This window comes from Metopolophium dirhodum, chromosome 4, assembly GCF_019925205.1.
Source record: "Metopolophium dirhodum isolate CAU chromosome 4, ASM1992520v1, whole genome shotgun sequence".
Lineage (NCBI taxonomy): Eukaryota > Metazoa > Arthropoda > Insecta > Hemiptera > Aphididae > Metopolophium > Metopolophium dirhodum.
In genome coordinates, this window is record NC_083563.1 from 22,715,652 (window position 1) to 22,736,782 (window position 21,131).

The 21,131-nt window shown below is 28.7% G+C and overlaps 2 protein-coding genes across 4 annotated transcripts in view; one reads left to right on the forward strand and one right to left on the reverse strand.

Annotated features, from left to right (window-relative positions):
- The window catches only part of LOC132942555 (cholesterol 7-desaturase nvd-like), a 26,141-nt gene extending 13,599 nt beyond the window's left edge, over window positions 1-12,542 (forward strand). The window contains exons 2-7 of one of the 2 annotated variants that reach the window (XM_061011089.1): window positions 1,623-1,793; window positions 3,593-3,788; window positions 8,094-8,285; window positions 9,730-10,157; window positions 11,995-12,165; window positions 12,243-12,542. In XM_061011089.1, the coding sequence (XP_060867072.1) occupies window positions 1,629-1,793; window positions 3,593-3,788; window positions 8,094-8,285; window positions 9,730-10,157; window positions 11,995-12,165; window positions 12,243-12,404 (1,314 nt within the window). In that variant the 5' untranslated portion in view covers window positions 1,623-1,628 and the 3' untranslated portion in view covers window positions 12,405-12,542. Of the gene's footprint in view, window positions 1-1,503; window positions 1,794-3,592; window positions 3,789-8,093; window positions 8,286-9,729; window positions 10,158-11,994; window positions 12,166-12,242 lie in introns of those variants that run through there. The other variant, XM_061011090.1, reaches the window with a different exon arrangement.
- On the reverse strand, window positions 12,396-21,090 carry LOC132942552 (xaa-Pro aminopeptidase ApepP-like). Of its 2 annotated transcripts, none has more exons than XM_061011085.1 (13): window positions 20,812-21,090; window positions 20,268-20,385; window positions 20,040-20,208; window positions 18,125-18,361; window positions 17,936-18,031; window positions 14,749-14,945; window positions 14,485-14,635; window positions 14,292-14,418; window positions 14,053-14,202; window positions 13,839-13,968; window positions 13,598-13,775; window positions 12,718-12,890; window positions 12,396-12,654 (listed from the first exon to the last, which is right to left on the reverse strand). In XM_061011085.1, exons 2-13 carry the CDS (start codon window positions 20,379-20,381, stop codon window positions 12,532-12,534), a joined length of 1,845 nt encoding a protein of 614 aa, XP_060867068.1. In that variant the 5' UTR covers window positions 20,382-20,385; window positions 20,812-21,090; the 3' UTR covers window positions 12,396-12,531. The 2 variants fall into 2 exon arrangements, with proteins under 2 accessions (XP_060867068.1, XP_060867067.1); XM_061011084.1 differs by lacking the exon at window positions 20,812-21,090 and adding an exon at window positions 20,613-20,786.
- Between the last annotated feature and the right edge of the window lie 41 nt (window positions 21,091-21,131).

Consider the following 21,131-nt stretch of genomic DNA (forward strand, 5'->3'; position numbering starts at 1 on the left):
TTAGTAATTATGAGGTAATGATTCATTACCATTATTATTTATTATTATTATGCATTAGATTGCAGATGTCTGATACCTCTAAAAACAATCTCTGAGATTTTCGTCAAAATTAATCGAGTGATTTTTTAGTATAAAAGCTACAAATATTGAAATATACATTTGGTTTTAACTTTTAAGATAATATAGTTTGTTTAAATCACGTTATAATTTAAATATATCGGGACGATTTGATGCAAGTTTCTATCTGATCTGCCAGAGTAACCAATGGCAATTATTTATAAACAACAACAAAAATTCAATTTTCCCTCTGAATCTCAAAATATCTGTTCAAGGACCTCTTTAAAATGCACATTTTGCAAAATCATTTCTTAGTGTACTTAGTCTCTACACCATAAAACGAAACTACTGGCCAAATGTCATACTCATAGCTTCGGTGGTTTCGGCTAGGCGATGATGAATCAGTTAGTCAGACAAGTTCATTTATATACATATATAAATATATATATATTTAATATTTCAGTCTTCTCTATATGAATACATTATTAACTAACCTAAAGAAAAATAGTATCCAACAACACGATAATAACGAGTAAATCTTGTCACTCCAGAGAGTGTATATTGTTTTAAAAATTAAACCTATATAATATAAGTATAAATTTATTAGATATACTACCATCTTTTTCTCTTAAGCTATTATTGACGGTTCGCCGACAAAGAAATATTTAATCCTTCGATTTATATAGTTATACAAATAATGCCTAAAAATTATTAGGTATTTTATAATTAATATACCAAAAATTGACTTATTTGTTTGACCTATATCTTTCTCCAAAAAATCTTTATAATTTTTAAATGACATAAAATATACTTAAACAAAAAAAGTTTTAATGTTGCAGATTCACATTCAAAAATCAAAAGTCGATTTGAATTCATAATGTACCTGTTTTAAATATGATACTATCACGAATCAGTCAAAAAGTATTGTAGAAAAACACCATAAACGATAAACGAAAATATGACAATTGATCAAAGTTTAGGTGAACTACATCTCAAATATACAATAATATAATATTAAATATTGTCATTTATAATGTATAGTGTATAATAACAATTATTTGAATAATGATAATAATAATATCAAAAAAAAAAAAAATCACAAACCATCATTTTTGGATTAGGTTATTCATTGTCGTTGTTAAAACTGCAGTAATGATTGGTTTCTGGTGACATAGCTATGTTTTGAACGACTCTGTATGTCACGAATCATGATTGAATGTACAATACATTACTCGATCATGAATAATACGTAAAATATTCTCTTACAATAAAATATGTAATCCAATAAGAAACGTTCAAGTCAAAAAAAAAACAAAAGGTAAACGCCAAATAACATCGAGGTATACCTTATACCTACCTACCTACCTACCTACCTACCTACCTACCTAAACGCATTCATGCCACCCACAACCCCTGCAGGGGCCTCAGTTCATAAACACGGGTGGTTTACGTGCGTTGTGCGTGGGTTTCGGCGTGTCTTTTTGTTTTTTCGTACAATTTCTGAAGACATAAATTCAGTGAAATATTATAGTTGATGTTTAAATATTACAATATTCTTTGTATAGGTAATCATGGAAAAATCAATATTTTCATTTTTGGCCGCCTGTTTGTTGATTCAGTTGGCTCACGGTTATTGCGGTAGCGACTGCTTCAAGTACATGGTCGCAGGAGTTAGTGCATCATTGGGACTGTGGTACGGTTACCGATTTTTGATCAGACCATTGGACATACAAAGGGTAAACGAATATGAAATGATATTATACTGCGTATTTAATTTAGACATTGTCTATAGCATAATATAATATAAGTAGGTATATAACTGCAACCTGCAGTGTCGTAACCGCAACATTTGGGCCCGCGAGCAATATTTTTAACGTCACACCCCCATCTGGGCATGTATCCAAGATATCTCAAGAGGGTTCCTTCGCTTGCTGAAATCATTTCATACATTGTTTTTATATTATTATATGGTTTATTACATGTATTTCTAGAAAGACAAATGAGGTGACAGAAATGTAGGTATCTATATGTAATACATATTATTTTGTGCAATACCGTCACAAAAGTCATGGAATTTTACTAATTTAAGTGTCCCAACCTTTTTAATGCTATTTGAAAAACATGCATAAAGACTTAGGGTTTTTCGTAAACAATTTAAATATGCAGTGTCTAATCATAAATGTTATACTTTCGTCCCTCGCCGACCGCCGTACCTACCTACACCACGTATGAACATTGCGTTAGTAAAACTCATACGCAAGGCCGGATTAAGCACGTATTGGGCCCCGGGGCTGAAATTTTACATGGGCCCTTTTGACAAAACATGCTTTACAAAGCCGCTCGCTACGCTCGCAGAACGATACATTTTTTTAACTATTTCACAAATTCTCAATAGCAATATTAAATTATTAAATTAATAGGTTTGTACAATTTATGTCTATAAAATTACTCATTTTATTATGATAAAAGTAAATACAAATTTTCATAATAACTATTAAATTTATTGATCCACTCAATACTTTTGATTTCATCATTTTAGAAAAAATTAAGATTATCCGGATATTTTAATGTTAACACAATATGAAAAATAATACAATACACTGCACACAAAAGAAATATGAACTGTAAAGTCTGTTATAATATTAAACCGAAAATGGCAAATGATACTAGATCGTCAAGATTAATATATCATAAGCACTACGGGCTACTAAAAATAACTTACATGCATCGAGAATCGAGATAAGATATACTCGTACAATACTAGAGCGCGAGCGATTTCCCGTATTCCACCAATACTGGCAATATTACCCACATACAACATACTTGTAATTATTTTCTAATTATATGTCTATGTTATTACAGAGATAAAAATAACATAAATTATAACATTATTATCTATTGATGATATTATTTATATCAATGAAAATATTAATTAATAACAATAAAATGCACGAAATAAGATATATATAATATATATTATGTCTTAGTACTATTTAGTTATTTTTGTCGATAAAAAAAAATGGTTTTTAAAATATAGAAAAACTTTTTTTTTTAAATCACTGAAAATTGTGTATCGGCTGAAAATTGTTTGGGCCCCTTTCACTTGGGTATTCGAGAGGGCCCCGGGGCTGCCGCCCCGGCTAGACCCCCCCTTAATCCGGCCTTGCTCATACGTGCTACTACACAATTATAATTGTAGACACATGTTCTTAAAATGAAAATATATGCTTTGAATCTTAAAAGAAAAATGTAATAAATACCTATTACATTATTAAAAGAAAAAAATTTGCACTCTGGGCTCCTAAGCGTGCGGGCCCCGGCTGGTTATACCACTGCAAGGTACTGCAGACTGTAATATGATAATAATATTAAATTGTAATATTGTCACTCTGAAAACGATTCCGATTCGTCGTGATTGACTAGCGGATTAACATTCCTTATATTATTATAGTTTATATTTATAAAATATGTGTATCGTATATGTTTTAAATACCCAAATAATTTAAGTAAGTTACTTCTGTTGTATTAACAAAAGAAATTGGCTGACGTGGGTTACGAACAGCACTTCACACAAAAGCAATGGGTATCAAAGGATAAGTTACACCTGATACGATCCATGATGAGACTAAGGAAAAAAGGAACTTTGCCGCCAGTCTATCCGAATGGATGGTTTGCGCTCCTGGACTCCGATCAAGTCATCGTCAATCAAGTTAAGTACGTGACGGCTCTAGGTAAGTTACAGTGTTATATTTTCGGAAATATTAAATTTAAAACGCGTCTACACCCTATATTATAGTGTAGACTATTGCAAGTCCATAATATCCTAGGCAAAAATTGGGCAAATAAAACTAGAGTAACCACTGACCCTTGATCGAGCCCAATGCGTGTCAAGGATTTGCGGGGCCTGGTGCGAAATAATTTTTTTATATGAATGGTTTTTCTTCCTAAACACTTAACAAAATACATCAAATGGCTCTTGCCACATAGTTCGGTTAATACTATAAGGCCTCATGATAATGGTTCAAATTTAATTGTTTAATGAATAAGTCTCCCTGATTTCGTGAATTTGTTATACTTATTGGATTACCTATATTGGTTCTTACTTACAAGTTATTAGTTTTCAAACCAACCGTACTTCGATGTTTATTAGTACTAATAATTTAGTAGTGCGTCACACATATAATACGTCTAGATTATATATGAGTATAGGTACAATATGAATAATATATTAATATCTATTATAATACATTAATACTACGTAAGTTGGGGTGTCTGATGCTGAGCCACCACACCTGGTAGCATCTGGTACCACAAGTCCACAACAGGTGTTTTAGAGTTTATGTATTATACTATTATGAAACCTGAACTTTTCAACAAATACAAGAAATTAGTACAGATTTCTATTTATCCTGGCTAATAACTTTAAGTGTTATTAACCTTATCTGTGTAATTATGTCAAGCCTTATTAACTCAATAATAAAAAAAAATATGATATTTATTGGTACACAACGATTACAATGTGTCTTATTTATTTATTAAATATAAAATTAATTAATATTGTAATAATTTAATGAATATATTATTACTTATTACTTATTAGGTATATAAATATGAAACTATTATTATTATTTTTTTATTGAGCATAACGCTTTAATGTCAATGGTTATTAGCGTACCGTTTACCTATGTGATTATACATTATTTTTTTTTAAACAATATTATTATTAATTTTTTTTTTCTTCGCCGTGTCCCAGGATTTTGGATAGTAGCTCAGGTTATGCGATATTTTTTTCCTGAGGTCTTCATATTTTAAACATTATGTTATAGTATATGTTTTGACTGCTATATATGTATTCTACTTGAAATTATTATGACAGTATTATGCTTCTGTTATTGTGGAAATCAGTAAATTTGTCAACAATAATTTCCAGTGTAGCAATAGAAATGTATTTCTTATTTGATGAATGGTTCATCAAATAGGTTTTAATTAGTATAAGACTTGAAATAGTCTACCTAAATCGCTCTACCTCAGCACTTGATGGTGGAATTATTATACAGCCATTTTACCTAAAGTAAATGTTTTGAAAACACCATTTTATACGTCCTAAAAACTTTATTTTAAGTTATTTATTGTTTTTATATTTTTAAATTATTTTTTTCTTTGTAACTTTGAATCAACTTTGGCAGCCTTTGATGTTGCTTCCTAGTTAAAAAAATATAATTATTACACGAACGTGAATTTTTAAACTGGGTTACTCAAATTCTAAGGAGTACGGAAAAAAAATTACTATAATATTATAGTTAGACAAATTATAGTAAATATAACTATTTAATAGGTAAAATAACTAAAATGATTTATTTATTATTACTTTATAAATATAGTTATTAGTTATGATTAGGTTTACTATATTTTATAGATAATGCAGTTTTTAATGTTTGACTTAACTAAAAAATATAGTTAAAATACCATATTTCAGTTCGAATAACTATAATAACTTGACTATAATATTTTAGTAAATCTGATTAATCTTTTAGCCCTATAGCAATTATAATGTACAGTCAATCCTACTAGTATTGTAGTACAAACAACTGTTTTGTTTTTTCCGTGTAGGGCCTAAGGAAAAACTATTTTTGCTAGGGCACATGGGCACTGGGCCCTCGCCTAGCACCGCCCATGTGTATTTGTAAGATTATGCTACACATGCAATGCCAACTTGAAGTACTTATCTACAAAATTACGGACCAATTTAACGGATTCTATAATGATCTTTTGCATTTTAAATATAAATACATTCTACATTTCTACTATAATTTTTATGTATTTTATAAGATAAACAAAAAATCAAAACAAAAAATATTATTACTCATTATTGATACAATATAATAGTTTCACGTGATAATTGCGTACATGGTACATATTGTCACGACTCACGATTATAAAGAGTTCTTTATAATCTTGGTACATCGTACCTACATGTGGACGTCAGAGAATTATGGAATTCTGTAAAAGTTTTTTTGTGTTTTTTTGCCTATTTTATAAAATGTAAAATGTAAATTGTATACAAATATAATTATTTAATATTTTAAAAACTATGTTTTGAGTTTTTAAATTTAATAAATCAATTTATTTTACAGAATTTATCGTAAAACTATAATTAACATATGATCTAACTCATACTAAGATTGGTTCTCTAGAGGTGCATGCTCTTAAAAGTTAATTTATAATATTATTATAGCAGCAGATAATATTTTGGATTTTCGGCTTGTTATTTTGTGACTTTTTGACACGCATAGGTACAGGAATGAAAATCTATTATAGAGGTTTAACTTGAACAGTATTAATTTATTCAAGCCACTGCACTGTCTGGTTTAAGTAAATTAAAAAAAAAAATTTAAAAAGTGGACAAGACCTTGACTCTTAGACTACGCATAACCAGAAAAAAAAATAAAATTCACTTTCAATCAGATGTATAGGTAAAAGGTTATTCATTATTAGCCATTAGGTGCGCTGCAACGCACACCCTACACTGTAAAAAAAATGTTATTAAACTTCTATTTTTAATGCTGTTTGATACTTTGATACCTGCTGTGTCTATTAAACAGAATATCAATTTTGCATTTTTGAATCGTAAAAATTCAATTATTTTAAAAATACATTAATGTTTTACTTAAGGTAATAATGTTGTAGTTTAAAGATTTGATTGATAAACCGTTTAAAGTATAAATTACAATTTGCTGTTTACACTGCTCTTCTGCCTCACCGTTCTCATTCATATATGCATTATGGCCCAAGGCCGTATCTAGGGGGGGGGTCAACCCCCCCCCCCCCGAAATTTTTCGCGTTATTTTATGTCGTAATAAAATAACTATTTCAGTCTAGAATAATCGATAAACATTGATACGTGCATATACGAATGACAGCTATGGTCTACGTTATAAACTTAAAAATAACAATTTGTACCAGATAAATTCACTTCGGGTGTATCAGCCGGATTTCTAGATAATATTATAGGTACATACTACATAGGTATATATGTATAATACATTACCACCAGAATGTGTAATCGACAAAGAACTATTTCTTAGTATTTTAGTAATCTTATCTTAATAGTCTTTGATAATAGTTAAAACTTTTTCACGGGCAATATTCATTTCCAATATTTAGTTGATATTTGGTTTACGTTCTGACGTTTTAGTGTGCTACGATTTACGAAGTGTTTAATTTATTTATTTGAAATGGAAAAAGGACACTATGATGAATTTGAAAAATTTTTTAATGTGAATTTCATTAATAAATACTATTTATAATTCTACAATATTATGAATTTTTAACCATATTTAATTACCTACACAATATTATAATACAATTAGAACACACATTTTTGGCTTACAACTCCCCCCCCCCCCCCCCCCGAAATTAATTTCCAGTTACGGCCTTGTTATGGCCTATGCGGGATTGAGATTAGAGAAGCACTGCAGTGCATCGTTGCAGGTTTTAACCTCGGACACATTTAATTTTTTTTCTCTGAGCACTGAGCAGTTCGAGTGCAAGATACGTTTGATCTTTCAAATCTAAACCGTCTTGTTAGTTGTTACCAATAAATTTGATAAACCTTTTTTGAAACCGAAACCAAAACCAGAAAATGTAGAAAACCGTTCTTAAAAACCGAAATCGTAATCGTTAAAATTTGAAACGGTTTCGATCCCTGCTTCTAAGTTCTAAGCCATATATTTACATTATAATGTTGTAGTTCACGTGTTCCTAAAAATATGAAAGAAATGGTTATTAAGGGAATTTTATTAATTTTACTATGGCTAGATTAGGAATTGCCACTTGTATAAGTAAAAATAAACTGTTAAAGAGGTCTGGTGGGGGGGGGGGGGGTGAGGCCCCTTGCCCCCCCTGGATCCACCACTAGTGCAGAGTAGGTTATAGCTACAAGCTACTATAGATACATTCGTTTACAACTATACAATAATATAATAATTGGTACTATAAGTATTTGTATAATACCATATTTATTTTACTAATTTTAGGAGAAAATTTCGCAGTGTTTCGTGCATCCAACGGTGACGTCAATATATTAAATGCTTACTGTCCTCATCTGGGTGCTAATATGGCTATTGGAGGTATAGTTAAAGGAAACTGTCTTCAATGTCCATTTCATGGATGGACATTTGACGGTACCAGTGGGAAGTGCGTCCGAATTCCGAACGATTGTTCTAATGGTAAAAATTCGTATACAGATAATCATAGGCGCAATTATAGACCTCTAAAAGTGCCATAATTGTAAATGCCTCACAGAGCAGGGACTGGCCAGTGAGGGCTTAGTCTCCCACACCTCCTATTACCAAAATTACATAATATTACAAGTCATAAATCTACAATAGTCAATAGGTACTCGAAGACTTTTTTATTGGCTAAAAATTAATCGTAAGCAATCCATATTTCCATAATATTTATCGTAATGCTAATCATCCATCAGTTATCATTATACACGTATACGTAATCATTTATAACAAATTAACAATGTTATGTCATAATGACCAAAATAATTTTGATTTTTTTTCGATAAACATTTCATATTTTAAAAACATAAAATTAATGGTAGGTATTTTACTATAATAATGATAGACCTAAAAAAACAAGGGTTGCTAAATTAGAACTTGGGTACGCTATAATGACTTTTGCACCCCCCTAGTTGATGCAGATAATAATATGTAGTTGTTCATACATATGCAACCATTATACATAGGTAGGTACGTGGCAAACGAACAGTATAGACATTATTTATATTCTTATATTTTATAGGCAAACTGTATAAGATTTTCAGAAATATGATCGATTCCGTCAGTACTTACAGGTAGTTTTAAAAACAACTATCGATTCCGCCAATTATTAGAAATTCTAAGTCTAAAAAAGGTATGAGGAAAATAAGTTTCTCGAACAAAAATTATAAACTCCAATTTCATCAATTGTTTTTTTTTAATTTACAAAGTCACAATTGATAACATACATAGGTTTTATTGGTTTAATAATAAAGTATTGGTTCATAATTTTGTAAATGTTTAAGATATTATTTTTTAAACTATTCTACATGAACATTTTGGTTTTACCAGTGGCGTAATTAAGTGGCAGAAGAAAAGTACAAAGATATGCTTTTGCACCTGCCGAAGCTGAGCTTTATTCCTATTATAATATAATACTAATTCATTGTTTGGTTGAATTTGCTTGATAAAAGATATCATAGCTGCACAAATAATATATATTTGTTATATACCTATATAGAAATGAGAAATAATTTCCAATAATTTAAACCTACGTTTGATATAATGCTATTTCTCATTTATTATCCTCGCCTATATTTCGATGTGTATACAAATTAACAACAATAATATAATAATTATTATTCTATAGGCATACCTAAAATAAAAATTGTATGCAATAAATGTAATTTATTTTTGATCAGTTAATAAAGTTAAGGAGTAGGTAATCTGCAGGACGGCCACAGGTTAATTCGGAAGTCAGTACTGGCGACTAGAGGAATCAATAGGTTGTTTGACTATAGGTACTTATACTGACGGAATCGAAAAGTAATTTACTCATTTATGATTCATCTATATCGATTTGCGATACTTGTGAAAAACCGAAAACGCTTGCACTTGTCCACAGGAGTGTCATCGAAAGCAGCGTCGGTGAGGAGATGGGAGTGTTGCGAAGCCAATGGGTTCGTGTTCGTGTGGTACCATGCGGAGAACGAGGCGCCATCGTGGCGGCCGGCCAGGGACGTCATGGCCGGCCGCGGCTGGACGTACCGCGGCCGCAGCGAGCACTACGTGAACGCGCACATCCAAGACATCCCGGAAAATGGAGCCGACGTGGCCCATCTGCCGGCACTGCACGGCCACATGGCGCTTGGCGGCCAGTACGCCGCGCAGGCCGACCGGTCGCTGTGGAGGTGGCTCGGCGTCCACGAGTGGACGGCCGCATGGCGGGCGGACGGCACCCGCGGGCGGCACGTGTCCACGCTCGATTTGCAGCACGGGCTAGTGGTGTTCGGCAAGTTCGTCGTTTTCAAAATGAACGTGGAAGCGCAACAGGTACCTAGTACCAATAAAGCTACCTCACAAATTCGTTTGACTCGTTGTTGATTTAATATAGAAAAACAAAAGTTAAGTTTAAAGTAAAAAGTAACTTTTGCTATATTGTTAACTTAAGAAAGTTTCAAGTTAAATAGAAAAAAGGGGGAAAGTAGGTATCCACTCTGGTAGACTTAGAGTAGGTATACCTCGTCAATGGACAATGAGTAAATCGTAGTAAATAAATAATTAAATAATTACATATTTATACATACGAACAACGGTTCTGAGTAAATAAGGTCTGTCAGCCTACATTACTAACCACTAAGTATATTTTATGATATATTTATATAATTATTTGTTAATATTTAGTTATTATAAAAGGTAACATAAATGTATATAATTTATTATTGTTATTAACTTTTGGGTCAAACCCGACTAACAGAAGATTGAAGAACGGTGTGAATAAGTTCATGGTATAAAATATAAATAGGTAATAGCATAAAATATAATAAAATAGGTTCGTAAAAGTTTCAAATCCCTACAAAAAATATTTGTTGATCACAAAAAAAATTTAAAAAAAGCAGGTAAGTGGATGTTGCTTTGCTGTACAGTAGGTTACAAGTGGGTCAATGTATAATGGATTGTATTAAACTTGAATTCAATGATATAATATCATGGTATAAGAAAAACGATTCTGAGCGGAGACGGTTTGTCAATCTGCATTGTTATTATTAATTATTATAGCCTGTTAGTTGATTTAATACTATAATGTTGTTATTATTTTTTATTCGTTGCTCTGGCGATAAGCAAAGCGTTAGAAATTAAAATCCCATTTTTAGCGGTTTTCGTAATTTGACGGTAGTTTTTCCTGTGGCATTAAATAACTAATGAGAAAATCGAAAAATGACCTCTTTTAAGTACTATCTTGATCTAATTTGCCAAAAGACTAGGTACTATATGTTGAAATCAAAGCACTCCTTCTGGTAGAAATTTTGTATACAAGATAAAAAAAAAAAATAAACTGATGTAAAACCACTAGCTTCCTCGCTCCGCTCAGAATCTAAAAATTAAAATATCTATAAAAAAACCTTCCTTATATATTTTTTAGTCAACTACTTAGAGAAGCACATCCCTTCAGGGTTCAATTCTTTTAAAGCACTGCTTAAGAATTTTGTTCAGTTTATTCTTTTATATTTTATTAGTTAAATAATTTTGTTGCTTTATAAATTTGTTATTGCGAGAATGCAATACACCAATTTTATATGCAATACCTATATGGCTATATTATGATTGCTAATTTGTTTGTGAAACTGATGAAGATCCTTTATCTATTGGAGGAGGTTGTCGTAATTTAGTAATTATGTAGGTATCTTATTGTTATAATAAATTATATATCACATAATATATAGCCATATAAATACTTAATTAATATATTACATTTTTTTTCTTAAAATATGACTAATATGCAAACACAAATTAATAACATAACACATTTTTTGTATAAAATCTGAGTAAAACAATGATATTTGACAAGGAGCCATGGCTCCTTCTTAGTCCGGCTTGGTTAAGCCTTACACACATCTTCTGTGAGTAATATACACTAAATATATTATATTTACATAAATTGAAGTACCTATCTACTTCAAAATAGGATAGTATATTAAGTATATATATTATATTATTACTAGATACCAGTTATGGTATTAAAATATGTTTATTAAATTTGTACATCTATGATACACAACATGTTTATTGTTTATTTATTTTAGTAATACACAAATTTGTTTTGTGCTTGAAAAAAAAATGTACAATGACAATACTAAAATATTGAAGTATAAATTGTTATTGCTTATAGATTGGTCCTGGACTAGTGATTTTAAATTTTAAAACCAGTTTTGGGCCCATACAATTGGTACAAGTTGTAACCCCAGTCGAACCATTGATTCAAAAAGTTGTACATCGTATCTACTGTCCAGTGTATTTGTCACTCTATGCTTCAATAGTTTTATTCATGGAAGCTGCAATGGTTAGTTTAGTGTCAATTGCTATTGTTTTATAATTTTCACTAATGAATACTAAATTATGTATTTAATGTTATTACAGTTTGAGAGAGATGTAGTCATTTGGAACCACAAGAGTTACATTGAAAAGCCTTTAGCTTCAAAACAAGAATCAACACTCTTGGCACATAGAAAATGGTACAAACAATTTTATAGTGCTAATAGTATACAATTTAGTAACAGAAAAGAAACAATGGATTGGTGAATTAATATATTAATTTTAATTTTACATAACTGAAAAGTATTACTAAATTACAATATTAAATTTTACTTTAAGAATTTTTGTCAAATGAAAATAAAAATTGATTATATAATGGAAATATACACTTAATTTATCGCTTGATGGGTTGTGTTTCCTTTTTCAGCCATGTTAATGCTCTCTTGTCATCTAATTTTTCTAATAATGGCGTCAGAACTTCCAAACACTTACGATGGTATTCATTTAAATAATTAATCTAATCAATTTTAAAACAATTAATAAATGCATTAATATAAACAATTATTATTGAATTTCTTACTTCTGTATCTGTAAGTAAATCCATCACCAACATTTTGATTTGTATAGGGCACATAGTAACAGTTTCAAATTGTAAAAATGGCTTCTGTGGCATTTTATATTCAGTTGTTGTATCTTTAACTAAGACAATGTCTTCAATGCGTATACCAAAATCTTCCTCATAATATCCAGGTTCTGAATATAAATATTATTTTATAATTAATAATAATAAAAAAAAAAAAAACTAGAAGTATGTTGTGTCAAATCAGTTATGTCTACATTTCATCCTTAAGTGCAAATTTCGACGTTTCTTTTTAGACATTTTTGAAATATATACTATTGTAATATAAGAAAAAAATATTATATTTTTATAGTTTCGATTAATATCAAAATAAATTAATAGGTATACTTGTACATATAAACGGTTTTCCAAAAGATTTTAGATCAATAATCGGTGAAATAAAATAAGTATACCAAGATAAGAAAATATCAATTACGACCTTCGACATAATTTTTAATATAATGTTTTAATTAAATGTTCAAAAAATATATTTTATATGCATATTTAAGATCTTAGCACATATTTGGCTGGTTTTTAATGCATATAAATCTGCGCTCTATTCATCAACAATATATTGTAAGATATTTGCTCTTAGAAGATAAAATTGTATTTAGTTTTTAATTGAAGGTCTACAAGGCAGGAAGGGAAATGTCATTGAATGTAGAATAAAACAATTTTCATTGTAGTTAGTTCAAGACAACATTTATAAATAATATATAATGTTGACACAACTTATGCATGTAAGATGGAAAAAAATTAACACTTAATTGGTTTTTGAGATGACACAACTCATATACAAAACATTAAGAAGGGACATATCAGATTTTACACAAAAAATTACCATTTGATAAAAACATTCCAGGTTGTAAGCCAGGATCATTCGGAATTTCTCTCCAAGATATTCCCATAGGTCCTTCATGTACATTTAAGTAAGAACCAATACCGTGACCAGTACCATGCATGTAATCTAAGCCGACGTCCCACAAAAATCTACGTGCATATGAATCCAGACAATTACCCTTAAAGTTAAAACACAATATTAACATAAGTAAATAAAAATACAATTTTATACAAAAATTTACTAGGATTTTGTGAGGAAATTTGCTCATTGCTAAATTCGCTTGACCTTTAAAAACTCTAGTAAAACATTCTTTCTGGTACTCAGTCGGTGTTCCAAAATGTAATGTACGAGTTACATCAGTAGTTCCATCCCTATTAAAAAAAAATATATTAAATATTAAGATTAAAACAAAGTAACTGTTTCATAATTTAGTAATAAAAAATTATATTACTAACAAAAATTGACCGCCAGAGTCACACAAATACATTTCGTCTACACTTAATTTTCTATCAGTTTCTGGAGTTGGTGAATAATGAATTATTCCACCATTTGGACCAGACGAAGAAATTGTTTCAAAACTTGGACCCACAAAATCTTCTTGCAAACTATTAAAATCAATAATTAACATTTATCACTAACTATAGTTAAAATAAACAAAAATTAAATAAAAATAACATTTTTAAACAATAATTACCTTCTAAATGATAGTAATTTTTCAGCAACTGATATTTCAGTCAAATTTCCTAATGATATGTTTTCTTCTAACCAAGCAAAATATGAACACAATGCAGCACCATCCTTAATATGTGCATTTTTAAGACCTAAAAAAAATAATAAAAAAAAAAGATCAATTGTATTGCATTACACTGATAATGACTTTATTTTACCATTAATTTCAACTGAGTTTTTAATAGCTTTCATGAGTGGAATGGGGGTAGGTTTAGAAATGCGGTTTGATTTTGGTACAATATTAACCAAGTTATAACTAGATCGGTCTGATACCCAAACTTTTCCAGTCTTACTATTGTCTGATGCCAACTAAAATTATGAACATAAAGAATTTTATAAATATAAATAATATTCAGTATTCACTTATACCAGTTTATTTTTACATAATAATATAAATAAAAAAATATCTAAATCATACTTACAATATCATTAAAAAATGTATGTAGTTTATCATAAGGCTGTATAATGACTGACAAGTTTTCACTTTTAAAATGTTCCGATACTGCTGAATCTAGTTTTTTGTCATCAACAAATAAATGAACATCTGTGTGTGTGACAATTACATATGAATAAAATACTGGATTATACGTTATGTCAGATCCTCTCAAGTTTAATAACCCTGAAAACAAAATATGAAAAATTACACAACACTATATAGGTATGCATATAATATATTGTTTACTGACATAATACGGGGTGATTCTTTTATCATGAAACACTCATTATTTCAAAAAGTATTAATGTTTTTGAAAATATTATTTTACATAGTTTCAGTTGTTAAAAAAACAACATTTTTATTAAAAATATATATTTTAAAATATTTTTTATCCTTATAATTTTTTTAAGTTTTTTACTTTTTGAATGACAACAGAGTTTTAAGCCGAGTTTACACCACACCATATCGTGTAAAATAATCACGGTTACCACAGTTACCAAACGATACCGCAAAGTTGAATATATATATATCGTTTAATATCATATTCTAATGCAGAATATTTTTGTGAGTATTTTGATTCATAAATTTAGGGCGAGTAGTTTATGAGTAATAAGTATTTAAAGTTTAGATATCAGCAGAGTGGAGTGGTACGTAGAGGCCGTATGGGCTTACTCCACAAAATGTTTGTCCACTACTACACTTGTCTAAACTTTAAATACTTATAAGTAGAGACTGGATTTATAGGCGCTTAAAATCTTGAAAATAAGATACTTCTATGATCTATAATTTCATCAAAATAATCTTTTATATGCAAAAATATTCTTTTATGAAAAAATAATCTTTTTCATAAAAATGTATTAAAACACTGAAAAAACAAATAAAAGTTTATAAAAATAAACAGTTATATTTAATCTATAATATGGTGATATACTGCCATACTGGTGTACTTATGTCTTATATTTGACTGTTGTAACACAAACTTATGAATTCGAAAAATAATAATACTAAAATAAAAAATAATTGCATATGGTTCATTAACAGAATAATATTATGTATTCAAACTCAAACTTAAATAATTCATCCTTACAAATTCAAAAAATAATAATATTAAAAAAAAAAATAATATTATGTATTAAAATAACTCAAACCTAAAGAATTCAACCTTATGAACTCAAAAAAATAATAATAATAACAAGTTTTAAATAATAAAAATAATAATTTTTTTATCATCTATTAAATTTTTATAAAATATTCAAATTTGAACCCAATATGGCAATATATTCCTAAAACATGTTTTTTACACAAAATATTCTTTTTTATGCACTAAAAAAATTTGTTTATCAGTTCATAGGTAAATGAATCGTCGAGAAAGCTTAACCAATTGGAACTGCTTACTCTCAGTAAACATATGTAAAAAGATAAAAGTCCCGTCTCTACTTATGTTATAACTCATAAACTACTCGTCCTAAATTTGTTTTTTATGTATCAAAATGCTTAGAAAAATATTTGGCTTTGGAATATGAAACTAAACTCTGTCTTCATTCAAAAAAGTTAAAAAGTTAAAAAAATATAAAGATAAAAAATATGATTTTTTAATAAAAAACGTTGTTTTTATAACAACTTGAAACTATCTAAAAAAAGGTGGGTAAATGGATGTCACTCTGTTGAACAGTAGGTTACAAGTGGGTCACTGTAATGGATGGTGTTAAATTTGAATTCAATGATATAATATCATTGTATAAGAAAAACGATTCTGAGCGAAAACGGTCAGTCAGCCTATGATATTACTAAGTATATTTGATGATATTATTGTGAATAAACTAATTTATATATAACCTATTTATGTGGAACCTTGTTTTAATGTTCAATCCTTAGTTATAAAAGTTGAACATTTTATAAATTTTTTAAATTTTATAAAATAATTATTACATTTTAAATTTAATACATTTTGTCAAAATTCTAACTTTAAATGCTTATAAAAAAAAAGTTTTGCCTATCTATTTTTCAATTGCTATTGTAACAATGTATAGTATTAAATGTTCACGCTTTTTTACACATCAAATAAAATGTTATTGACAATTATAGAAAAAAATTATAAACTGACAATGCCCACAGCTCAAAGAGTCAAAATATTTTCCAAATTTGATGGTGCATAGAAAATGAGAAAACATTCAGTGAAACTTTCACGTGTCTACAGTTATTCGTTTTTAAATTACAACAAAATAACAAAATCGCTACATGTGAAATTGAGTGAATATCCAATCTTGTAAAAATATGAACTTCTAACGCTCATAAAAATTTAATTTGATTGGCTTGTAGACATTTTTTTTTTTTTTGATAAAGGTAGACAATTTTATGAAGAATCTTGTGTTACATTTTCAAATCTTAAATTTAAAAAGAAACATTTTTAAGAATTCTTAACTTAAAATAATTCACTAATTTTTGTGATTTTTCAGTATTTTGTCAAGATTTGAACTTTAAATGCTTATAAAAAAAACTGTGACTAAGGATTTTTAATATTTTTCATCTGCCTTTGAAACAATAACCTAGGAGCCTTCTATTAAATTTTCAAGCTTTTTTACCCAACAGATAAAATTGTATTAATATTTATAGAAAAAAAAACTAAAAAAAATGGAAACTGAAAATGTCTGTAAACAGCTCAAAATATTTGAAAAATGTTATGGTGTATAGGAAATGCTAATATAAAAATTCAGTCAACATTTCATGTACCTACGGGCATTTGTTTTAGAGTTACACCAAAATCGATTTTTTCAAAAACAGTTTTTGCGTAAAAATTTCCGTTTTTCCTTAATTTTTCTTTTGTTTTTCATGTCGCGTTTGAAAACTGCTGAGAAATTTTTACTTTTGACCCCCCAAAGTACCAACTAGATTCCCTTTCCTATCAGAAAAGTTACTGTTGAAGAAAATCCAAGCATTTTACTGTCCTAAAAGGTGATGACAGACACAAAAATAAAAAATAAAAAAAAACACACATCATTATAAAATCGATACTTTCATCGCTTCGCTCAGAATCTATAATATATTCAAAAACATAAATACATTTTGAAATAATAAGTGTTTCATGATAAAAGAATCACCTTGTATATTATATCAAAATGTCAAAGTTATAATTGATTTTATGATGAAGACATTAGTATAATATTCACACTTACATGCAATTTCATCAAGAGCAGTTACTAACAAAATAGTAGCATTTTTTTCAGTCATTTTCTGTCTAATTTCCTCAACCTTTTCGCCACATTTTTTTCCTAGAACAAGATAATAATTATTAATAACAACTACATATTTTTTTTTTTTTTGTTTGTATATAAAATAATAACAATAATAATAATCCATATTACCTGTAAATTTAATGTTTAACGGTTTAACTGGATTTGATGGAATAGCTGGACGGTCAGACCACATGCGATCTATGAGGTTGGTATCTAATGGAACCAAGTTAATGCCCTTATATTTTATTTCTTTATTGATTCTACGCCATTCACTGTATGTTATTAGATTAGCATCAACAGCAATTCTAGAACCAGCTTTCATATTTTTTGTTAGCCATTCAGCCAATGTACTTGTATCTGGTAGTCCTGAAAGATATAAATAATTATGTAATTTTAACATTAACAATTTATTGATTTTAAAAAAAGATTAGATGTTGGATGTCTACACACAATTATTGTGAAAATAGTTTTAAGTTTAAGCCAGGTAAGAGTTTTGAATTAATAATACTAAATTTTGAAATAATACAGACTGTTTGATATTATTAACATTAATTAATATAGTATTATATTATCTATTATAAACAGGTATTGTAAAAGTATCGTTTTCAAGTATACTTATCTCTAATATAACACATTTTTTTACATAACATAATAATACAAGGTGTAAATAAACATTTTTTAATAGTATTAACCATTAGTCACATATACAATCTACAAAGACATTTTCAGATAAACATTATTTTTGAAAGGTTAAACTTAAAAGCTTATCAAAACTTAATGGTCAATATTAAGACCAGTAAGCACAAACAAATAAATATAATAAAATAACAAAACAGTAAATTAACAGTTGGTTTTATTAATAACTTATATTGCAAATTAAAATTTAGGAATATGTAATGTATAAAATATTTAACTGTGGGGTTTTTTTCTTCGGTATATTAATTTTAAAGTGAGTTTATAACAAAATATGGCAGTGGAAAATATTACATTTTAAAAATGCTTATAACTAGGAACAGGGTTTAAAATGTTTAAATTTACTATTTTTTTTCTAGTGGTATGCTGTAAAAAGCTCAATTTGATAAAACTGTAATTTATGTCATGTACATGGATATAATAGCTATGATTTCACAGTTACATGTATACAAACAAAAATTATTATTTTTATATTTGAAATATTGAATAAAAAAGACATTCAAACCTAATTGTAATATCTTTGAGATCAATAAGAACACTGAAGCACATACTAGACATCAAACAACAGTTAGCCAGTTAAAATGTACTTGCCATATAGTGGTAAGCAGTTGCGTATGAACGAGAGAGAGGATATGAGGTCATATACCACCCCTGGAGACCAATTTATGTACACAATACTATATGTATATAATATTAATATGAATATATGTGTACACTGTACACTGAATATGTCTATTAAAATCTTTAAATCCTCCAGTGAAAAATTCTAGATTTGCTACTGGTGGTGGGGATAGCATCAATCGTTGACCGTCGACAGGTTGTTTATTTTTAATGGTGGGGAAGAGGGTAAAGATATTCAGTATTCAGTATTCTATATAAATTCTATATCTAATGTTGTGTTTAGACAGTGTTTCTACTTTTAAATAAAGGTTTGTTATACCAACAAAATTAAATGTAAATTTGATGTTTTACACTTATAAGATAACAAATGTGGGTTTTTTCAAAGATGGTTTTCAAATTTGTATCTTAAGTTTACTTAGGGTCATGATTATTCTATTCCTAATGACTAAGGCACTTATCATCATAAGAATACATTTTTTTTAAAGAACATTTATATAAATTTAAATATTCTCTTATTTCATATTAGGCTACCTAGTTTTCCAATTAATTTACTACTAGCCAATTAAAAATAATAACCAGTTTAACTAATATAAATATCTTTAATTGTACTGTTCTATATAATTTACATAATTATGTCAATTTACAATTAGAATTGTATCATGATTAAATTATATGAACATAATATTTTATTATTTTTTTTTTTTAAATATAGCTATTATTATACACAAACCCATTTTCATTAAAGTCCAATTATCATCTAATTGTTGTTGGGCTTGTACAAAGTAACGACCATCTGTCCACAACAAGGCTTCATTTTGTGTAATAAGAGCAACACCAGCAGAACCTGTAAAACCAGTGATAAAAGCTCGCCGTCCATCGCACGCAGAAATATACTCATTCTAATAAAAAAAAAAATTATAATAATATCATAGGTAGAGGTACAGAAATGGAAGTTTACTTGATGAGCATCTTCTGATAAAACAATATAACCTTGAATGGGTTCACCTAAATACTTTAACTTCATCAGGTCACGCAGTCTCGACAAAAGAGGTCCGGTACTACGCACTGCCATGATACTATTAACATTAATAAGCACACAAAGAATGTATAAATAATATATTATATTATATTTATAAAAATAAAAACAATGCATTATAAATTAATAACAGTATAATTAATGGAAAATAAAAACAACAGTTGTGTAAAAAAATATTTATGGATCAGAAATAATTTTAAATATTAGGAACAGATCAATCAATCCTGTAAGGTGAACAAAACTGAGTTAAAAATGACGTCTGCTCACATACAACTTGGGTACATCAAAAATACACAGAAGACCTTGTAGCAATCCTGTTTGGGGACGTTTACAATGCGTTAGAAACCTAGTGATGAGAATGTTGTTTCAAATACGATTTCTAATACTATGTAACACAGTAAAATAATACCACATAAAAGTTGGTCAAATTGAGTAATATCGGGTGAAACAGCAGAAAATTACGTACCTTAATATTATGCTACGTTGTAATCTCGAGTAGCTATATAAGTGAAAAAAATACACTTATGTATGAGTGGAGTAATGACTATTTCGTGTTTATAAAACGCGCATTAAAAGTCGTCGTTGATCGGGAACCGAAAAACAATAAATCGTAATTCGTAATGAATTATTTTAATAATAATTTAATATATAAACGTAAAAAGTGAAACTGTTATCGTCACTGTTTTGTCGACGCCGTAAAATATTATCACACGCGTTATCGGTCCACTGCCAACATCATGCATAGTGCGCATGCCCGAGAATGAATGAATGCCGACCACACCATAT

Coding starts and splice junctions, on each gene's coding strand:
- LOC132942552 (XM_061011084.1), bottom strand. Junction 14,946..17,935: donor TGCTCTTGATGAAATTGCAT/GTAAGTGTGAAT, acceptor TTTTGTTTTCAG/GGTTATTAAACTTGAGAGGA. Junction 14,419..14,484: donor AAACTCAGTTGAAATTAATG/GTAAAATAAAGT, acceptor TATTTTTTTTAG/GTCTTAAAAATGCACATATT.